The sequence below is a fragment of the Mizuhopecten yessoensis genome, unplaced genomic scaffold, assembly GCF_002113885.1.
Source record: "Mizuhopecten yessoensis strain PY_sf001 unplaced genomic scaffold, ASM211388v2 scaffold10987, whole genome shotgun sequence".
NCBI classification, from domain to species: Eukaryota; Metazoa; Mollusca; class Bivalvia; order Pectinida; family Pectinidae; genus Mizuhopecten; species Mizuhopecten yessoensis.
This window is the reverse complement of record NW_018408821.1, coordinates 1,248,665-1,271,910: the sequence shown is the minus strand read 5'-3', so window position 1 is coordinate 1,271,910 and position 23,246 is coordinate 1,248,665. Positions and strand designations below refer to the sequence as shown.

General features: G+C 36.6%; 1 protein-coding gene across 1 annotated transcript in view; it reads right to left on the bottom strand.

Annotated features, from left to right (window-relative positions):
* Positions 1-3,354: 3,354 nt before the first annotated feature.
* Positions 3,355-23,246, bottom strand: part of LOC110464430 — a 36,307-nt gene continuing 16,415 nt past the window's right edge. Inside the window, exon 2 of the mRNA XM_021519638.1 lies at positions 3,355-3,877. Coding sequence (XP_021375313.1) covers positions 3,458-3,877 — 420 coding nt within the window. The 3' untranslated portion in view covers positions 3,355-3,457. The remainder of the gene's footprint in view (positions 3,878-23,246) is intronic.

The following is a 23,246-nucleotide window of genomic DNA, read 5'->3' as shown; positions in this document are numbered from 1 at the left end:
GGGATTCGTTTGTGAGGTTTGTCAGTTACACAACTGTGTCTTGTAATGTAACAAAAAAGGAAGGTTTTCTACATGTCCAAATTTCAGTTTAAATCGCCCCTGACGAAAGTGTTATCTCCTGTAGCCGTATCCAAGTCGTATTTGATATAATATATGTATGAATGACGTAATTGTCAAAAATGGAATTAAACTGACGCGTTTACTAATATCGTGCGAGAACATGGTTTAATACGTCAAATTCTACGCGTTAAATGCAAACATGCTCGTTTATCTCGATTCCGACAAGAACAGATTTTTATAAAATACATTGTATATGACATGCACGTACATTGTGACAGAGAACAAGGGTCTCATATCTGCCCTAGACTATTGAGTAATCCGTTCACGATTTAACGTTTGTTGACATTGCCATCCGTAAAACTATCATGAAACCTGACCACGTGGCTTTACACATTTGGGTATTAAGGTTTCCTCCCACGTTAAGACCAACTGTGCGCTTTTGTTAGGACCAAGGAGAGTTATTAATTGAAGTTGATATGGTGTTTTTTTCATAATTATCTTAAAACAAATAAATCCAGATTTTAACAACCCAATAATACAAATTATTAATTAGGCATGCTTTTTATTTAAGATATCTAGTCTAGCAATACATGTAAAATGGTTCCGGGTCTCAGTGCCATCAATTCATCGCACACTGTCGTTTTAACTGCACGAAAGCTCCACATGAAAATAAATGAATATATTTCTACAGTGGAAAAGTATGAAACTAAAAGGCATTAAATCTGTCTACGTTATAAAAAGTATTATATTTATATATAGAAGTGTTTTATTCCAAAACTGGATTTAAAATTGAGTCTGGTCTCGTTAGGGTGTGTACGATAGAGTCTGGTATCATTTAGGCTTGTACAATATAGTCTGGTCTCGTTATTGTGAGTACAGTTGAGTCTTATACATGTATCGTAAAAGTGTGTACACTAGAGGTTTGTATTGTTCAGTTATGTTCAGTTGAGTTTCTGAAATGTGGTTATTTCGGAACTTACGGTGTAGATTTCCGAAAGTAATCATAATTTTGAATACTTTTTTAAGTGTTATTTTTATTCATGTGTGTCATTTTCTGTTCATAAAATCATACTAAACAGCCAAAACTGAAAATTTTGGTTGGGCTTATATGCTCTTAAAATTATCCAGTTTGAGGTTAACTTTTCTACAAGGGAAAATGTTCCCGTTATTTCTACTGATCAACTAAATGCGCACGTTTCATATTAAAACACTGGACTCAAACTAATTCTTTTATAGAAATCACAGCACTAATCGGTTTCTTATTAGTGATTGCCTTGATGTTAAGGTCGGTACCAGTCAGAATGTAATAACAACTAAACATACCCTGCAGCCTCGCTCTGAGGTTTGCTTTATCTCAGAGGTCAGCAGTCTGCTTTGTTCGTTTTATATGTCAATGTAATAACGTTATTTTTAAAAGAATTACAAAGGCCATCGAGATCAAAAGGCTGACAACGTTTATCTAGACAATATACTCCTCATAGAAATTTACATTTATTGTTTTTATAACGGTATATCATGTATTTTGTGGAGATATAATAGTACAGTCTGTCTCGATCGGACCTTAAAACAGAAGTTTGTTGTATATAACGTGTAAAACGAAATTTAAGGTCCTTAACAACAGATATGAAAATTGTTCAAGGTCTAAGTTTTACAAAAATTCTTATCTTAAAATATTGCTTTAAGATTTTCCATGAGAAAGCAGAACTTAAGCTAAGAACAAATGACTTGTAATGGAAGGATTTCAGGCAATTCTTTAGCTGAAGTAAAGGAGAATAGCCGAAAACTGTCCATTCTGTGAGAGAATGGACTGACCGAGGCCCGTATGGCCGAGATCTGTTCATTCTCTTACAGAATGGACTATTTGGGGCTTTTCTACCACTTACAGTACCCCTTTTTATTAAAAGTGGACACATTTTTGTTTTAAGAATAGAGAGCTGCTGAACAATGTACAAGTAACGAAGTTAACAATGACGAGGTGTTTGTGGGTATGCTGCATGAGCTTTGGTCATTCATACATAACTGCATATTGTTAACTTACTGGACAGGTACAGGTAGGGTTACTATATTTGAAAATGCACATGATTTGCATGTCCAAATACTGATGAAGTGAATCCCGGGTATTTACCAGTCAGTTCAGATTGGTCGTTAGGATCGAGAACATGGGATTTTCAGGACACGACAATATCGCTTTCGACATCATTTTGGAAGATTTTTAATGTCAAGACATGTTGATTGACACAACACATTGAACAGAGAACAAAAGGGAAAGTTTGCTAAAATGGCATTTAAACTGCATGCATCAGGAGATAAGTCGAACATTTCCTGCAGCAGAGGGTAAGTCAATTCAAAAACCAAAAATATCACCTAAACCAATGATGGCAGTTAAATGATCTCACTTCCAGGAAAAAAAACATTATAGTCTTGAAAAATTAGGTCTATTGGATTAATCCTACCTTCAAGTATAGATCGTTGTTTGGGAAGATCTGTTGGATTATTCTTGAATCAAGATGTATGTGTTTCTATTCCATCAATGTTCATATTTTGAAATAATTATTGGATTACCATATTCCTCGCCGAGAGGTTTAACAGCACTCTGTTGGATTAATTTGTTCTCAAAGACTTTTCTCCTCAATAAAATTCAACAGTGACATGAGCAGCTGGATTATTCCTGGATCAAATATAACTGTCTGTGGTGTTTCAATGGATTATTTTATATTCATAATGAACACATTTCTGGTAAAGCAATATGTTGTAGATAAATTGTGGATTTTCTTCTAAATGCTGATGCTTAAAATTATTTTTGTTTCCTGTAACTGCATTTTTAGGCCAATATCTGTTTATTATTTAACATCATAATGGACAGCTACAGGTACTTCATTATACATTATTCTATATAATGTATAATGAAAACAAAGGATGATGTGTACGAAGGAAAGTAGTGGAATCATATTTACATCAAATACGTGGGTAAAACCAGGATCTAGCCTGCTACTTTCGATTTGTTTAAGTTTGTTTTTTGTTTCATAATTGTCTGTTTTAAAATATGCTTTCAATATTTTTGATATTAAAAGACTTAAAAGTCAACAATGATTCGTCCAACCCACCACGTTGTTTTGTTTTTATAACACGTACGTACATTATGTATTACCTGTACTTACACCTATTCATGTAGAAGTCAGAACATATTTGAACTAACCTGTATATTTTATACTATCTCCGGTGAGAATTTGTGTCTCACATCTACAACATTTTTTTCATCCAAAAGAAAAACAAAATAATAAAAAAATGATAAAGGCCTTGATGAAATCATCGATAGTTTAATACAGTAATGAGTGCACGACATTGACGCATGAGGAGATAAGGACGGTACAGGCCATGTGACTGTGGTCCTGATCCCCTATTTACCATAGCGGAAACCTTTCCTCCCTACGTCTTTCTGGCTTGCCTTATGTTTGTTATTTGGTGACATGCGCATTGAAGCCGGAACATACCCAAGAGGCTGCCAGAAAACCTTTCGTTTGTCCATAGAGCGTTTTAAACCACTAAGATCGCTTGAACTGCTTAAGTCAGCGTCAGAGTCAAAATTGTCTCCATTGTGTCCGTCCACTTCCTCCTCCAATGCGGCTGCGCGGTCCATCAGTCTCTGTATCACTTTAGCGTAGAAGGCCTTCTCCTCTTCCGTTATTACAGAGTCTATATAGTTACTGGCCTCATTCGACTTGGACAGTCCAAGAGCACCAGGAAGATAGGACCCATAGCACTGTACGACAAAAAAGTTGGCAAACACAACCAGCAATAAGGATGTTCCTTGTGTCATCTGAAAAAATAAAAAGTGGCGATGAATTGAAGGTTATACATGCGTTATTGAGCAAGACGAAAATGAAATAAAAAAAGTTTGGTTTAATTGGGTTTAACGTCCTATTAACAGCCTACGTTATTTGAAGGCGTGCCTCTATATTCACATGTATGTAATATATGCAGTATGTTGATGTATTTGCCTCTATTAAACACTATGGCACCCATGATAATATTCCGACCGGTCACAATTGTCATTTCAAGGACTTTAGCAAGTCCCGGGGTGGACCGTACATGTAATCTATAACCTTACCCCCTTTGGCAATCATTCAACACAAAGAACAAAAGTGAGTTATTCGCAAGCAGGCGATATGAAACAAATGGTTGCAGAAAGTAGGGAGAAATATAAAGATGCCAAAGGTTGAAATGGACGCAGCAAAATTGTGTTGATCGCTTTTCTATCCCCATGTAGAGGGCATAAAAGCAAATCCCCGATTCTACATGTGGTTCCAACTTATGTGGCCTCCTTAAACATTGAACAACACGTATGTTATTTTCTAAAGCCCAGACCCGTGGTGTATAAAGAGAAAAGTAAAGCATACGCAGAAACCATTGTAACGTTTCAATGTACAGATTTTTCGAAAACAAATAGTCATACAGAGATGATATACTAAATACGGACTCAAACGTGACCATGTCACTGTCAATCGCAGTTTAAGAAAGAGTATTTACATTTATACTGAACTTGGACTCAATATACATACTAAACATTTTAAAGGTTGTTTTTCAATGAACTTTCTAGTTGGTGTATAAATACATCAGCATGTAACCAACCTGATTACTATGTTATTCCATGGAGCGCGGCAGATAGTTATATTAATAGATTGCTTTATATTTGGTTTTGTTTTGTCATAAGTGTTTTTGCGTTGTAATCAATACAAACACGTTATCAATCTGACCAGGACGACGTCTCACATTGAGGGATGACGTCATAAGCTTCGGTACCTTCCGTGGTGTTAGACTTGCATAAGACCGATATTTTCGAAATAATCTAAAACAATATCAATATCGCACTGAATGTAAATAGAACGATAGAATACTACGCAGTTCATATTGTATTTGTCTCAAGACCCATTCAGGTTTATACTCCATAAACCGCAACAAAACAGGATTCAATCCTTAATTGAACTAACCTAATATTTAAAAACAAAATGTCATGTCCAGTGGATTAGAATGTGTTTAGTTTTGCTAAATAAAAATAACTTTTACCTACATTTTATTTAGAAACTGCTTCAGTTTGAAAATGTCGTCCTGGATTCATTGTTTGGAAATCATGACGCATCATATAGGTAATTACCTTCACGTCCAACATATGTAATCTGAACTGGTGAATTTATTTTACACGATTATCAAGTGTTACAAAAACAAATATTGAGAACGGATAAGGGCTCGTTTGTTTTCTTTATTACGATTGATTACGATACAAAACATTTTCCAAACAGATTTAACTTCTTGATGGAAAGTTTCCCACAAATGTATGTATACATGTACTGCAATCTCCTATTTAAACATCACATGAAAATGCATTTCATCAGACCACGACTGCAACGAGTTCAGTGTAATCCAATTTTCTATAATGTTAGAACTTCGTTAGAAGCAAGCAGATCGTGACATTAGGCTTTTCCGGGATCTTTGATTGCAATGACGATACAGACACTCATGACAGAATCGGGAATGTGACGTCAGGCCACACTTGACACGGTGCCCCTTTTACAACTCTTTGGACTTCTTTTTTCATTCATTTCGTCAATGATGTCTTCTTCGTAGATAACCGCATGACACTGTCGTCATACACGAAGGTGTATTTCCATGGTTCGTGTTGAGCTTATTGATCTTAGCCTAGCTGACTTAAATAAAACAAAAGATGTTTGCTTAATGTTTATATCAAACTATCACCAAAACAACATGATAGGAAATTGTCTACAATATGCTGTTGCTATGTGGGTGTTTGCCCTAAAATAGATAGGAAGATACCGTATATCATATATATGAGTTATCGGAAATTATTTCCAGAATTTGACTTTGAACTAGAGACTCTGCATGCACGTCTCAGTGTAACATCAAGCGTATCCAATGAAATTAAATAAGCACGTGACCTTAATTTGATGGTCGTGATGTGGACATACGTGTTTAATACTGTGGGCTATAAATACATCGTGTTTTGAAAACCTAAACGTGAGTGTACCCCTTTTATTGGGGTTGCGCTAAAGCAAAATTGTTTTTCATTGTGACCTGTCTGTATTTACTCATTTCATTCAGCTCACAAGTCGCTAAAAAAAGTATTCTTCCAAATAGCTTTAAACGGACGATATTAGTAATTTAGATGCAATACTTCAACTTTAACATTTATTTCTAAACTCAGATTTATTTTCAAGATAATAAATGACAAATTGATTCAGAGACAAGCAAAAGGCTTTGTAGATGTGTGTGCTTGTATCATGCCTGATAGGTCTCGAGGATTGTTTGTTTGCTTATTTTAGTTTACGTTAAGGACATGTAAAGACGGCTGATGGGAAAAACATTTTAAAATAGAAAACAAGTCGGGAAATGAGGAATAAAAAGCATTCATATATCCAAAGTATTAGAATCAATTTTGGTTTCTCTAATTTCCCCTATAGACACAGATGAAAATTCCCTATTCCATAGCGGGCCCTACATAAGTTCCTATCGTACTATAGTATGCAGTTGGACACGGCATGCTTATCTATTCTTCCCAGTGCAATAGTTGCGTCTCGAAGAACGGAATCAAGCCAGTTATGTTATACATCAAATTGGTTAGAATTTGGTCAGCTGGAAACTTTCATAAATCATATTCACATCACCTGTTTGTTTTAATGTTTTATCACTGGCTTAGGCTTAACACCATGTTATAAAGTGACCTCTCCTTCTTAAAGGTTGGTACAATAACTCGTATTTTGTTTAGAGGAATTAATATGCGATTACGACCCATTGTAACCATTAGCTTTAAACGCTCGGCGATAATCATTTTAGTGGCTTTAAAAAAAAATCATCACCGATCCATTGCTAAGTTAACGTCTTAAAGTCCGTACCGCACCGGAAGGCCCTGGTCACGAAGTCCGTACCGCACCGGAAGGCGTTGGTCGCGAAGTCCGTACCGCTCCGGAAGGCGTTGATCACGAGCAGGAGGGATGTTTTGCTTTCTGATCAAAATCATTTGTATTCTTTTTGTTCAGAGAATAAAAACCAAGGTACAAATCCAAGTCTTTTCGATCCATATACATTAGGTAATTACATGATTAATTGTTGCGGTACTCCGTGAGACGCATGCTAATCGGAATCCCGACATGCACCGCTTTAGAAGATTAAATCAAGACGAAAGGACACATGAACGACACGGGTGCGATATTAAGGTTACCTATTCCAACATTGATTAATGAGCATGTGCAATATTATATCGGACACCAGCGGAAGTGGAACTGATCAAAGGGAGTTAATTACACTTAAAGGAAACGATGGTTGTCAGATCACATCAAAGCAAAGACCAAAGGGAGATTGAAGAATATCAATCCAATATCATGACTACCAGTAAAGAAAGAAATGTATGGATCTGTTAAATAAGCGTGACATTATGATCATAAAAATAATGTCGTAAAATGTGGCGCGCTTGACACAGAATGGCAGGAAGGTAAAACAGCTCCTGGATTACTTTGGGAAGGTAGGCGATGTCTCCGACATTCTAGGGAATAGGTGTGTAGGTTGATGTCCCTGAAATACGGGGTTATGTGCGCGGTGTCTCCGACAAACTGTATAAGCATGATACTCAATAAGCGAGAGACGTCATGGACATGAACTAGAGACCTAGACCCGTACCAGAGACCTAGGCCCGTACCAGAGACGTCATGGGCATGAACCAGATACCTAGGCCCGTACCAGAGACCTAGGCCCGTACCAGAGACCTAGGCCCGTACCAGAGACGTCATGGGCATGAACCAGAGACCTAGGCCCGTACCAGAGACCCGTACCAGAGACATAGGCCCGTACCAGTGGACTCGTTTTCATCCTCAAGCATGGATTTCATTTCATGCTAAAAAAACCTTTCTTGTAACACGCTTAATCCATGCGAGACGATCAAAAGTTCGTTCAGACAGAAACATTGAAAACGGTATTTGTCTTGAAGTCTCTCCACAATCCGTCTAAATTACTAAGAAAATGTGACTTATTATAAAACAATCACTGAAACAACAAATTGGTCTTGTACACAGAGTCTGAGTTTGAGTATGAGGACGTTTTCGTGAACACAGACCTTGGTTTTGAATGAAATCATGCATGAATTTTTTATTACCTAAACTCGATCAAATAATACGTATCAGTATGAATTACATATATCTCGTGCCTGTCTTCTAACTCCCTTACTATATTGTATCTTTCATCAGATAATACATAAAACATTTTAATACATTTACCAGTTTGTTATATAAACAACGTAACAATGATGATTGCATATGACAAAACTGGTCCATTACAGTTATAGTTTACTGTGCGTATGAATACAACAACTGAAGGGCAAAGCAAACGACACCATGTCAACGTTCGCATAATAAGCGAGAACTTTAGTGACGTAAAATAAAGACGGACGTGATATTACTTTCATTACATTCCTTTACATGTTCTATATAGGTATGTCACGATTTCTGTAATGAAAATGGTCCGAGATTAATGTACAGTGCATTTAAACAACAATGGCGGTGTAAGCTACGTCGAAAATGGAGTAATTTTGTCTGTATTATCATGACGTTAAAATGGCACCAAAATATTCAGAACCTAGTCTTGTTTCATTTCATTGATATGATAATTAAGATACGGACTAGAAATTAGAGCGAGATCCGGTCCAGACATGTTATACATCGCTCACACTTGGCCGTATATTATAGAGCAAAATATGTAAACTTAAACAGAGAAAAGGTTTATTTCGAGAGTAATGGCGCGAAAAGGAAAGCATGGCTCGTGCCGAGCACTTGGGGATCGTGCCAGAATATACCATATACCTGGCTACAATTAACAGTATCGTATATACAATATAGCCCATATCGCAGACAAGTATATGACGACCCATGCCATTTACTGAAGGTTGACGTCATCATCATTATTATGGCACGCAATAACAGAAGTAACTGGTAGACAAATCTCCTGTCTATTAATAATCTATTTGATAGTGTTTTCGTTGTACCGATACCATTTCTCAAGTAAAAAGTCAAATTATAGAATCATGTTAAAAATTTAATGTTCCACCCTGATGCATAACATGAGGTCAGTTTTAAGAAAAAGCACAGATCTTCTTCAAACTGCTTGAATGACAACTAATTACAGACAAATTGAACATTAAGATCCTGTTTTTAAGATTACTGTATTGCAATTGGCATTCACATTCATATGACCTGCGATTACAACCTAGAAGCAGATAATTGCTTATACAAGTACTATCTTTGGTAAATTGGACATAGGAACTACACTGTACGTTATAAATATACTACGTATGTAACATGTATAGGCATAAAGTATGGGTATAATATATAGGGTTACTTTTGATACGTATGATTATGTACGTTAATTTATTTTCGTCTTTGAGAGTTAAAACCTTCGTAACGTTTAAGTTCATATCAGGAAGACATGGAAAGGTACACTAGGCATATAGATGTAATAAAAATACAACGAATTATCGACAAAACCGCGATTAAAAATCAATATAGGCAAACTATAAACAAAGGAAAGATTTGCACGGGAATCCTTGAATGTTCCGAAAGAGAGAGCGTCTTTTACTTCATCGACGACACTCGCCAGGTAAACAGAGGTCCAGTCTAAGTAATGTCATTCTCTCAACGTAATAACCGAGTTAGAGAAAACGAAACAACAAGGCATACTAATGTTAGAATCGACCGACATATCTCAAGGAAAAGATCATTTTGACGAACATGATTAAACTTGATTATCATCTTGATCTATAATATATAGATATCATGTATACCTATATACTGTGTATGTGTATTGCACTGAATATATCGATGTTTTTGCCACCTCCGCATATGACAGACAAAAGTGTCCCATGATATCCACACCTTTCCCATACACCGGATGTATGATCCCCAGGAAGTAGGTATTGGCGGGTTGCAAAGGCCCTATAACCACGGATAATAATCTGTGAACCACTTTGAGACGACCTACGAACTAGGTTGTGATAAAGCGGTAAATAAGAACCCCAAATTGTTATTATTATTTATTACATACTTACTAATAAATACGGGTTTTTTGTATATGCGATACGACACAATTGCTCTTACCCATATCAGCCCTCACCGTATCACCCCCCAAAACCCGTATCGGCCCCGCCGTATAACACCCCAAAACCCGTATCAGCCCGCAAAACCCAGATCACCCCACTTTTGGATTTTTTTCGTTTTTCAATATTTCCAAAAGAAAATTAAATCATAAGATAGTAGTTTTTATTAGTAAATATGTAATAAACAGAATAAAACACGCCTTTTTTCATATCACACCCAGTATCAACCATCGACCAATATCAGCCTTCGTGTCTTCGGCCCTTGGGCTGATATTGCAGTCTCAGGTTGATACTGGGTGTGATATGGAAAAAGGCATGTATTATTCTATATTTATTATACCAATGCTGCACCTTTTCATTTTCTGCTCTTTCAAAGTATGACTCTATTTTGTGTATACGTTATCTAGAAATTTTACTATATCTAATGGTGCTTTCAAATTGATTATATATGTACTGTTTTTACCAAACGTTTGATTAAGAGATGGGAGAATACGATACAATCATTAAAAACAGCATAGGTACATGCATGTGGAATATGGATATGCAAGTCGTTGTCGGAACCTCGGCGAAGCCTCGGTTCCGAAACAAATCCTTAACCTTCAGATACAATATCCATTAGTAATGACAGAGGCACATGGTTTAATCATATACAAAACACTGTTGCAGGAAAGTAAATGGTAACCAAGCGTACATCTGTTATGAAAATTACATTTGTGTTACCAAGCGAATGGATCAAACTTTCCCAGTCGGTACTATTGTCAATATACATGTATACGAGACTTTCAGTAAAAAGTGTTTCGGTTATCCGTTTGATCTTATGTGTGACACACACAAGATGATGCCTTGACAGCATGTGCTTAAACATCAAAGTCACATATAAATTAAACTGCCATTTTAGTACAGACACGCATTGCCTTTCTTGAGGACGCAGCCCATGACATTCTTCCCACGGCCGTAGACGGTTTGACATGTCATGTTTCTGGGCACTTAATGACGGTTTTCTGTGGCTGGTTTACTGGCACGACGCTATATAATCACCAGTTGCACACCGCTCTAGTAGTGAATCAGCCTCTCCATTACGATGACTATACATCTGGCTAAGGCCACAGGACTCCCACAGTAAGGGATATTTTTGTTATCACAACATGTAATTATGATCTATAAAAAAGAGAATAAGAAATATTGAAATCATTTTGCTATTTAGAGCAGTCATTTTTATATCCAATTTTGAAGAAAGGCATAAAGTCCAAGTCAGTGAAGGTCGATAGACACATCTGTATATCCCTAGGCCTTTACAAAATAGTAGGTAGTAATGATGAACTATTGTAGAGTTTCGAAAAATAGTAGGCTTTCTATTTTAAGAAACTGGAAGATTAGACGTCGATATCTGCCAATCACTCATTGTTTTCTGTAAGAATCATAGAGTCTCCACGCATTTAATGACCTCAAACAACTTCTTAATTGAATTCAGTTACAAAAATGACAAATAACGACCAACGTGACGACTTAATACTTCGCAAGAGGTATTTCTCCCTTCTTCAGCATTATTATTCAAGCCTCAAATGATAGTGTTCTTTATAATCCATCGCTGTTGATTCGCTCATACAGAGAATTGTTTGCATGTAAGATATTTCGAAATGCACACATCATCTTGACCAATAACGGCCAAGGTTCGGTTTGTATTTGTTTGGTTTGGTTTTATTTTGTTTAACGTTCTATCAACATCTAAGGCTAAGTCGAGTCTCCATGTATATAGTGTATGCGCGTTTACGTGTGTGTGTGTGTAGTAGTAGAAAGGGCATGTTGGTATGCTAGTCTGCTTGTGATAGTGCGGATCTGACGCCGAATTTGTAGTGCTATCTCACTGAAAGGCCATGCCGAAGGACCCCAGCACAGCATTCCGCTTGATCACATTCTACTGACAACAGGTGAACCAGTTGTTGCCATTCCCCTAAATGCTGAACGTTAAGCAGGGAATAGCAACTACCATTTTTAAGAACTTTGGTATATCCCGGCCTTGCAACAGAACCATTGCCTTCCTCACCTGACCGAACGCTCAACACTTAAGCCAAAATTGAAGTATTGTAAAGCAGTTCATAGGAAACAAAAGGTAGTTAGAAGTAAAAAGAAAAATAAAGATCCCAAAAAAATGCAAAAAAAAGTAACGTCCTCATACAGTTCTGTGTCCAGCTATGAAATTTAATTGTCTACTATGATTAAAATCTAGTTGAAAGAGTGTTATATTATTTGTTACATTCATACTTTCCTGGCTGTGACAGCAGACATGGTGAGGAGTGGTATATTTGGTAGAGGAGACCCTAAACCTTCAAATGCATAGAGTTAGAGTTAGGTCTGCGATTTTCATTATGTCTTTCGACTGGTTTTGATATCTCCCCAGCTCATGTTTACTTTCCGTATCGATTTAGATTCTGATCTTTGCCTTGTCTTTAGACACATTTTTTCCTAATTTTAATTTTTAACGATTTGTATTCACTTGCTTTTATCAGACGCGATATGTTTTGTTAAGCTAGTCCAATTTTTTTTAGCAATCCATTAACAGCTGCATTACAAAGCACGGCTTGAAGACATACTATTATTGTTTTAAATTAGTTATACTAGAATCATTTTAAAATTCACCGAAGTAACAAAACCCTAACATTTACCTATAGGCATTTAATCAAACTGTTCTCTATATGATGAATAAACAGTAAATGTCTGAAACCCACACTTATTAAGGCTAGTGTATTGGGTTAGCGGGAGGTACAAGCCCGAGCACAAATATTTTTTACTTGCAACATTTCTCACGCAATAACATCGACAACGACAAAAAAAAAGCGCGACATCGACTGTCATCCCTGTCAAATACGTGTAGGAAATGATCAATTAAATAGGTTAAATAAACAATAGAGGTGTATGAAATGAAACCATAACCAATAAAATGAATTACACCTACGAGTTATCTGTTTTCTGGGTCTCTGATTATTGTAGGAAACAGTGCAGCATAATGTTTTATATTCAGGGTTAATACCTCATCATGGCGGCGATGATGTCATACAATCAATGACGCGACTGAATAAACAACGTCAATCTTAATATTGCAATTAAGATATCCATATGACGTCACATTTGTAACATCGAAATTGTATTGCTGATACTTATGTTCAGTTTATTTTCTTCTTTATTTCTAGACAGCCGTTCTCAAACTTAGCTCACATTATTTTGTTTTACTATTATGTGTCAATATGTGTATTGAAAGATTAATACATTGTTTGAAGCATTTATCTTTTTCTTTTATCTAATATAAGCACATTGGCTACTAAAACATTGTTCAGTATTTTAATATACTGCCCTCCTTGTTATCTTACATATCTTGGTATAACATACCAATGATAAGCCTAAGAGACAGGTTATCTACTATATCAGTTTAGTATGTATACAAACTATCTGTCTTATTTACAGTTGTATTCTCAAATCGGTGAGGAGTTCAGAGTTCATAGCTTGGGTATAAGGTCCCAGGTGACGGTATATTATGTTTGGCAAACGAATACATGCCAAATTTACTGATTCACTTCCAGAGTACATCAATTCGGTATTCAAGAGCTTGTTAGGAATAACATGCTTACGATGACAGATGTTGACAGCTGACAGACAAAATAGACATCGCACATGAAAGATTGAAACACAACAGTACATCCTGCAGCAGACACACCCCAATGCACACACACGTTGTACAGCACACTTGAAGGCTCGTCCTAAACTACTATTTACATAAACCGAGACATAAAGGTAAAAAAATTTGATCATGTTCATTTGTGTGCTTAGGTGTTTAACTGTTTCTCGCTTTGATAATTAAACACTAACTGAATTTGAACTCGATTAACAGTGAGAATGTCGCTAATCTGTCCGGAAGGTCTGGTCTTAATATTTCCGATGGTTTCCATTCAAATGTGTTTCAATATAAGGTTGCGGTAGGGTACGAGTTTACATATTGTAATATAAGGTAGACGTCGGAGTGGAACGTGTTAATCGCTGTACGTTAAACGTGTACAACACAAGAAGATTTATAAACCATTCATATAGAACATTCATGTGTCTTGTGTATACTCATCACACTGAATACAATTACACAGTAAGCCAGTCTTAATCATTCCTTTTATCAAAAACAATTGGAAACATTAACTCAGATAGGAGTTATCTGATTATAAGTTGTAGGTGAACGACAAACTTTTCTTGATTTTGCAGGAAAACACCAAAAACACCAAAAAATAATGGGTTCGAAAATAAAACATCATTTATGACATGGGCTGTTTGGAGAGGGGGGGGGGGGGGGTTAAATAATATTTTGTGTTGGTATGGTGTTGTCGAATGGTATATGCGCTCCCTTGCTTAGGTGTTTTGATGTGAGGGTAGATGATAACTTGTGTTGTTGAGGAGGAGAATGATGTCACGTGTCAGCTCCCTAGTTGTCGTGTTCTCTTTAACTGTATCGATCTCAATTTATCTTTCATCTTGGTTTGTTGAAACATATATTAAAAAATGTTCTCATCTTCAACACACAAAGGGCAACTCAGAAATAGAAATTAATACGAAAATAACAGCAAGGAGAACTGGGTGACAGCAGGAGGTATCAACACACGAAACAGGGCATCATGAACGCCTACACAAAAACATATGAAATCAGTTCTACTGGAAGATTTATACGACCCAGACTTACAACGAATCGTTTGTATTTGTTGATTAATTGTACATGTGGCGTAGGTGACATGTTCTTCAACAGGAATAACGTTTGAAAAATCTAAACCTTTGTCACAATGTTACAGTATACTTCCACCAATACCAAACTAAGCCGTCTGACCCAGATTACCGTTTAAGCGTCTACAGGATGCAGACACATGCTGTTTACCTTGGCGACGTGTTGCGTCCACTTAAAAGAGACAAATGGCCAAGTACACATTTAGCTTACTCTTAATGATTCGATGTCAATTCTAATTATGTACATTACGCCTGGAAGCATTTTACACATTTTTCTATTGACAATGAACGTTTGTATCTTAAACGAAAACTTTAATCAACATATATGTTTTAATTGACTTTATCTCGTATAATCATTGTTTCAAAACCCACACACCTAACGTCAATATGATGAACTCTATATTTCAAGCAAGTATTTAGCCTGCATTGCTATTCCGCAGCAGAATACTTCATTCTTTATATCTAATTGATCAGACAATATAGATATATATGATTTTTACAGCTACTATTTAATTGATCAGACAATATAGATATATATGATTTTTACAACTACAATAACTGTTTATCGCAAAGTTGTTTTTAGTGTTATTCGATAATTTTGTTTCAATACATACACATAAAACCTTTTGGTGTCATTTTATAGTTATGTTGCCATCTCAAAAAAACAGCTTAAAATGTGAATAGCCGAGTGGAAGTTCACAGCACTTCAATCGATCATTTTCGTTATGATATCCTCTGCTTTTTGAAAAAAACACTATTTGTGATGTTTTCAATTATCGCATAAAGACCACTGCCTGATTGTTTCATTTAAAGAATTGGCATGGACAAATGATGTTTATCTGAAATGCATCACACTATGCTTTCATTGTTGTCTTGACACAAAGCTTATCATAAAACGTAATCGGCGTCTAACGTGGGAACTGCACTGCGTAAGGCACCCTGTCAGAGAGTAACTTCATGGATAAAGCAGAGGATTTTCCTAGATTAAACTGGTTTGTTACATCTGTTAAAATCATTTCCGTGTACGTCCATGTTTATGAGTACGGGGGACTTCACTTAACTGTTGTTTATGTATATATAATCGATCCCTTACTTCGAAACATTCGGCTCCGAAGTGGATAACGTGGCCTCTGTGCAAGCAAACACCATACGTGTTCATTATACTTTGAAATGTTCTCTATACGGTGTTCTCAGAGAGATTTACTTTATAGAATAACATAATCCATCCCTGATGTGTGGTATGGATTTATAGAATCTATCGCTACTGGTTGTGTAAGATAGAGAAATCTCAACCCGAGGACTAAGATTTTTTGTCCAGAACGAGGCTTTCCGAGTTCTGGACAAAAAGTCTTAGTCCTAGGGTGGAGATTTCTCTATCTTACACAACCAGTAGCGATTGATTATTTTCCTCCCATATCTAAAAGTATTTTAATGTGAAATAAAGGTAAACATGGACACAAAACACATACAGGCAATTTGTTGATGGATTGTTGACGTGACGTCATTGTATTGTTGAAGTAACGTCATGCCATTGTTATGAATAGGGGAATCCCCCCGTCTCAACCCTAGGGCGGAGACAGATAAATCTAGCACCGGCAAAACGGGAGATAAATCTGTCAGGTGTGGGAGAAAAGGTAATTCAAACCCAAGGGATAAAATTTTGAGCAGGAGACCCGAGGCTTTGCCGAAGGTTTTTGCTCAATATTTTATCCCGAGGGTTTGAATGACACTATTCTTACCTCACATCAGGGATGGATTCTATTTATTTCTTATTACCTAAAACCCATAAAAACAGTTGCTCTTCTAGTAAAGTTGTAGAATGTCCGCGCACTTTTCATTTCATATGCAGCACGGATGGCAATTGTTAATGACGTCAATGCCCCTGACTGACCCTAAAACGTCATAAAATGACGTCACGAACAATAGCATGTCCCCGAAAGGTCACTATAATTCTTCCGCCAGTCTGCGCGTGTTAGCGATCTAGACCCGTGGGTAGCATAGAATTTTCCAGCACCACCGGAAATGCGGACATCTCGGTCTAGTATTCAAGAAATACATTTCTGTCAGGGTGCATCTTTTCTTGGAAAATTTTGGCAAAAGATAAAATATATAAATTTTCAGATAACCTGCAACTGGTAGACAAGTATGCTAAAATGTTATCTCATGAATAAATAACAACATCAAAATATTCGAGAGAATGCACTTGGTCAAGAAAACAAACGTGTTAGTTATTTTACTTATGTGTACGAGGAATAGACCTGTGTCTGTGTCTGAAATATCCTTGTTGTATACAAATATACACAGGCATTGAAAAGTTAGAATTATCACGTCATCTTATGACGTCAACTTCGGAATCTTTTATAATTTGTTTCGCGTATTTTATACATCGCAAACATTTTCTAATTCATTCTGTTCCTTATAGGTAAAGAGGTGAAATGACATGGAACGCAATTCATACATTGATACAGTTGTTGTTACTGTACAGATCCCTGGCGATCGAATTGGTCTAATTTGTTTGAATGTCCTATTAACAGCTTTAGTAATTTTAGGACGTGCGTCATTTGTTATGTATGCGTGCATGTGTGCATGTGTGCTGGAGACAAGGTATATTGGTAAAATTGCCACATTATGATAGCGCGGATATGATGCCGACTTTATATGGTATCTCACAGAAATATCATGCCGAATACACCCATCACAGCATTCCGTCCGGTCACATTATACTGACAACGGGTCAACCAGTTGTTGCCATTTCACCAAATGCTTGGAATAACAACACCCCTTACTAGAACTTACATTTGTAAGTATGTCCCAGCCTGGGAACAGAACCCTTTGGTCATCTGGCCGAACGCTGAACATAAAAGCAAAACGTGAGGTGTTGCCAAGTAAGGAACTAGGAAATGAAAGGTAGTTAGAAGTAGAGTACGCTAAAAGAAGTAGTATAGCTGAAACAGTAACGTTGTATATTTATTAGTAGATACACAGTTTTTATGTGTGCTTTAATATGATATTTTTACGATTAGTTTCCTTTCGAAAACTTGTGTCGGTAACACTTCCACAAAGCAACGGATACTGAAGCGCTAATAGACAAAGCTAAAAAAAATAGCAACGTTTGCAAATCCGCGACCTTTATTTATTTAGAATTTTACTTCCTTAATGATTGAACATGGCAATTTCACTTTGTTGCATCATAAATCTCTTGTTTTTGTTCAGTTTCTGTCAAATATTTAGATATACACTGAATCTTAATACTGCTTAAATCAAAATGCCATCATTTGGGACATTTTCCCTCCCAGAAAATGTCGGCGTTATAAAGTAATCTGATTATATATAACAATCGACATGTAAGAAGATAATGATTTAAACAATAGATGAATTGAAATAGTAATAGTAAAAAGGTAAATATTTCGAGTACTTGCTATTCTGATATAAGCAAGCATCAAACATGTGTCGGTTACTCGTCTTCGCGTCAGGATGTCATCAAGTGTGTGACTGCTTAGTTTTGTTAGGTTAAGATGTATGACTAGCGATAAATACCGCGTGAACCTCAATAAATGTCAACTGTAGTCCTGTGCTAGAGAATATTGTATTGTTTTGCTGTTCGGCAGTATACTGTCAGAAGCGTCAAAGCAATCTTGCTTTGATGTTTATGTTCATTTCCTTAGCGGTAATACGCCTCAAAACCTTCAGAATTTAGTGGCATTTGTCAGTTTTAAATTCATACACAAATGAGCAATGATGCATACAACAGACTGGTAGAAATAATGTCAATCAAAGTTAATATGTTCTATATGTTTTATGTGACACTTCCGATGTAACTCGGCGTCAGGAAAGCTATTTCTGTATCACTTTATTTCACTAATGGGATCTTGACAAATACTAATTATAGTGACCTTTATATTTTGTCTATGTGATGTTTTGTGAAAAGCATTGACTTGAAACTAGATGGATGTCTTATTCTGTTGTAAAACGAATTCCTATTCAAATCTTGACAGTGACCTATTGACAACAATAAAAAAATAAATAATTCAAATGCCATCGTTTTGCGTTGTTCATTCTAACTCAGTTTTCTACAGTATATACCAATATAATCACCCTTGTTTAGTATCCCACATATTAGCAATTAAGATAATTACCAATCAAGATATTGCTGTTGTTCATCAAACCTTACAAAACCGTTGATCCGATCAAAGACTGGCCGCAGTCTTCAATGCGTTGTAGGGTAAACACCCCCTCCTTACTCTAATCCTGTAGGAGATGCCAATCGAACAGACCCCAATCGTAAAGACGCTTGTGAAGCAGCAAAGTGGACTCTGGTGTCCATTATCGGAATTAAATGCAAATCATGTTTTCTATAAACAATGTATTCGGGTCAATCTCACTAATGCATTCAAACAGACAATGGGGACATGGATAGTGAATTTTAGACAAGCTTCTTATATTGTTTTCCCTTGTATGCGTGGCGGAAATTGTATGCAAATTCTATATTGTAAAGCCTCAGTGGGATATATCGCCATCACTCGTTCGGACAGACCGCCATAATGTATTACTGAGAAATTGACACTATTATTCCTTAGCCTGCCAGTAAGGAGCACAATCACATTATTCGAACTGATCACCACTTTATCATTTGAAATCTGAAGTCTGTTCGTACATGGATATACGAAAATTGTACCGCCAATAAAACAGAGAGTCTCATCGAACCTCATCTGTGTTACAGTGTTTTAGATTTGTTTAAACACATCACGTGATCGTTAGACAAAACATTATATTACGGAGGCACAGTAGTCTAGTGGTAGGACGCCGGGCTCGTGACCGAAGGGTTGCGGGTTCGAGTCACAGCACGGCACTGTGTTGTATCTTTAAGCAGGAGACTTTAATCCGCTTCTTCCAGTCTACTCAGCTGTAAATGAGTACGACGTTAGGCAGTGCTAGAATTGTAGAATGCTAGCTGTGAGCGCCGAATTGGCAGCACCGGCTGTATGCTCCCCAGGGAGTAGGTATTGGCTGGTTGCAAAGGCAATAAACCACGGATAATAATTTGTGAACCGCTTTGAGACGACCTACGAACTAGGTTGTGATAAAGCGGTAAATAAGAACCTCGAATAATTATTATTATATTATTATTATTTATTCCCCTACAGCTCGTGTTCAATATTGGCAAAACATGATTTTTTTATTTCCCGGCAGCGCAATGTCCCTGTTCTGGGTCCTATATTTGGCCTGATAATTACAATAAATATAATATGGATCTTTCCTGACGTTCAGGGACGTTTTAGATCAACACACGTTTAATAAGTAACCCAAATAATTAAATATGTTTGTTTTCTGAGGCAAATAACATTTACAGAGGGTTCTCCCTTGGAAAATGTGATTGGCTTATCGAAAAACGATTTCTTGGACATTGGTCAGCAACAAATTAGGTCACGGTGATAAAGGAGGAAATCCAAACGTCCTACGAATCATACAATATACAGCATAGAATATACAAACAGATGCGCTAACCCATTCTGCGTGTTATTAGAATGTGTATATTGCTTTCACTTTTTATTACTGTTAATTATTCAAACTCGACGGAATGACTTCAAAAAAAGATCGAAAAATATAAATATAGAAACCAAGGAACACCCTGCTCGAAACAAAAGCAACACCAGGTACATTTTTGCTAATGGAAGCATCTTCCCGAAGTGTCCAGACTCTACTTTTATCAAATTATTCTGTTAAAAAGAAATTGCTAACGTTAAATCGAAAGTGAAATCTAGTAAAGTGGTCCTTGACGCACAAACCGTGCTACAGATATGCTTAACCATGTTTTGTTACTGAAATATGTACCGCCCTGGATAGTAACTTTATCTTGACAGATTTCGCTAGACCTTGACCTCAAACTCTATTTTGTCCAAGACATACAATAAACTGTTAAAACTGGTTTTTCCAGCGCACTAAAATGTTAGCGCATTATCGAATGTTAACAGGTAAACGTACGGCGATCCCACACAATACGCAAAAGAAGAATTTTGATTGGCGCAATCAAACTTTAGCGCCACATATAAATCGCGAAATGCGCTATATTAAGAATACAGCTAACATATATACGCTTACTGAGAGTCTAATCATGAGTATATGTGCATTTCAAATGAAAGAATGATAGCTGGGGTTTGCTTTTGTATTACAAAGTTATTTGTATCTTCATTAAACTACATGTACTATAATAAACAATAGATAATACACTAATTGATATGAACAATGGAACAATTACTGCGTTGTCTGTTCATACAAGCCTCACTCTGTCTCCGTATCATACAAGCCTCACTCTGTCTGCGTATCATACAAGCCTCACTCTGTCTCCGTATCATACAAGCCTCACTCTGTCTCCGTATCATACAACCTCACTCTGTCTCCGTATCATACAAGCCTCACTCTGTCTGCGTATCTAAACATCCTTTTTTCTATTTACTTTCCCCCACTCCCACAGAGTGATGAAAGTAACTTCCAGTAAAATTCGCGTAACAACCTTTCCTGAGAAATCATTCTTGCCTTGTCGACGGTTAAAGAAAATCATTTATATTTAGGTTACATCTGCTGAAATGCACTTACGTCGTCAGTGTAAGTCCTTTCAATGCTTATATAGTGAAAGTTAGAAATCGTTCTATCTCAATGGAAACAAATGCTATTCTGATACAAGTAAACGAATATGATATAACATATGTCTCTTACAATCTTAGTTCGTATAGTGATGAATTGTACGAACGTCGATCTTACATTGCAGGCCAATTGATAGGTTATTTTTAGTCGTGCAAAACAGGGAACACAGTGTCAGACGTTTGCTTTCAACCAAATAGGTTTGTGAAAAATGTCAATAAATTAGTAAGAAGATATGCAGTTTATCAAATTCAGTGTTGACATGGAGTTTTGCAGATCAATTGTTTAGCTGCGTGGGATCTCAAGACCTAAAAACAAGGTCGGGTAGTGCGATCGGATACACAAATAAGGTTACTGAGTAATATGGCGTCGCAATTGGTCAATTCCTGTATGTATACCACTGTCTAAGTAGTTTGCTGGCAGCGGTCAAGTTATTTAAATCAGTAACTCACAATAATTAATTGTGTTGATGGACAAAACGCACCATAGAATATTAGATTGTGAAGGTTTTTTCAATAATTAATAAAAGGGTTCTTGCATTTTAGGTAAAATAATTATTGGTAAGTATTGGTAAGACCATGCGTGAAATAAACAGGAGCTGATGTTTATCTTTTTACTAATGAATTAATTATCTCTGAAAACAAATGTGGCAAGTAAATGTAATTTCGAATTACTAAAAAAGTATATTGCTATTGTTAAAGAAGTAGATTTGTCCGACAAACATGTGCCGCTGATCAAAGTACAAAATAGTCAATTACACTACAGAGTTAACACAGACATAATCGCAACTCAAAAATGGTATACACTTCCAAATCAGTTCCAGCGAACCTCTTTGAACGATCACCTGTGTTAAGGCACCACTTTTAATGATGTACATGTACATGTTAGTGATTTCTACGTGCAATGAGCTTTTTTTAGATGCCATGTTTGGTAACCTTTCAAACTTTCCAAGGATGGGCTCTCGATACTAGTTCGACTGGAGAGAGATATGAGACACCAAAACCAAACAGTGTAAGTCACCATCAACTTAGGGCATAATAATGAGACTGATTTAAAATAGAAAAGACAATGATGAAATTCCATAGATGAAAATCAACGAATGATTACCAACAAGGTGAGAACCAAACTTAGTTTTAATCTGTCGTGACGTGATGTTAACTTATACAGCTTCGCCACGTGTTAACAATACCAATCACGCCATATATCCACAGACATTGTTCACAGCATACTGCACTGGATGGTCATTCTTGCCAATCATAGTATAGATATCAATATGATGGCTACATAGATATGGTACAGTACGTCGGGAACTATGTAAATTGACGGACACAGACACTTTAAAAATGATGTTGTTATTGACACGTTTGCAAATAAAGACCATTTCGTAAACAAACTGGCGCTAATTGCTCCTAGCAAACATAGAAATCGCTTTACGGTCCAGAAAATATAACTACATTTCAGGGAACAGAGACGTCAAACAAGACACCGTTTAGTGCTTTCTGAAAGTCTCCCCCAGCTATGACCTAGTCGATGGCCGTATCATACAGAGCAATCATCTCACTTTCCTTCTGTCTGCCCCGGGAGCCTCTTTCTTTTACGTCACTTGATAGTGACAGGCAAACACGTTTACTAATGGATAACGCTC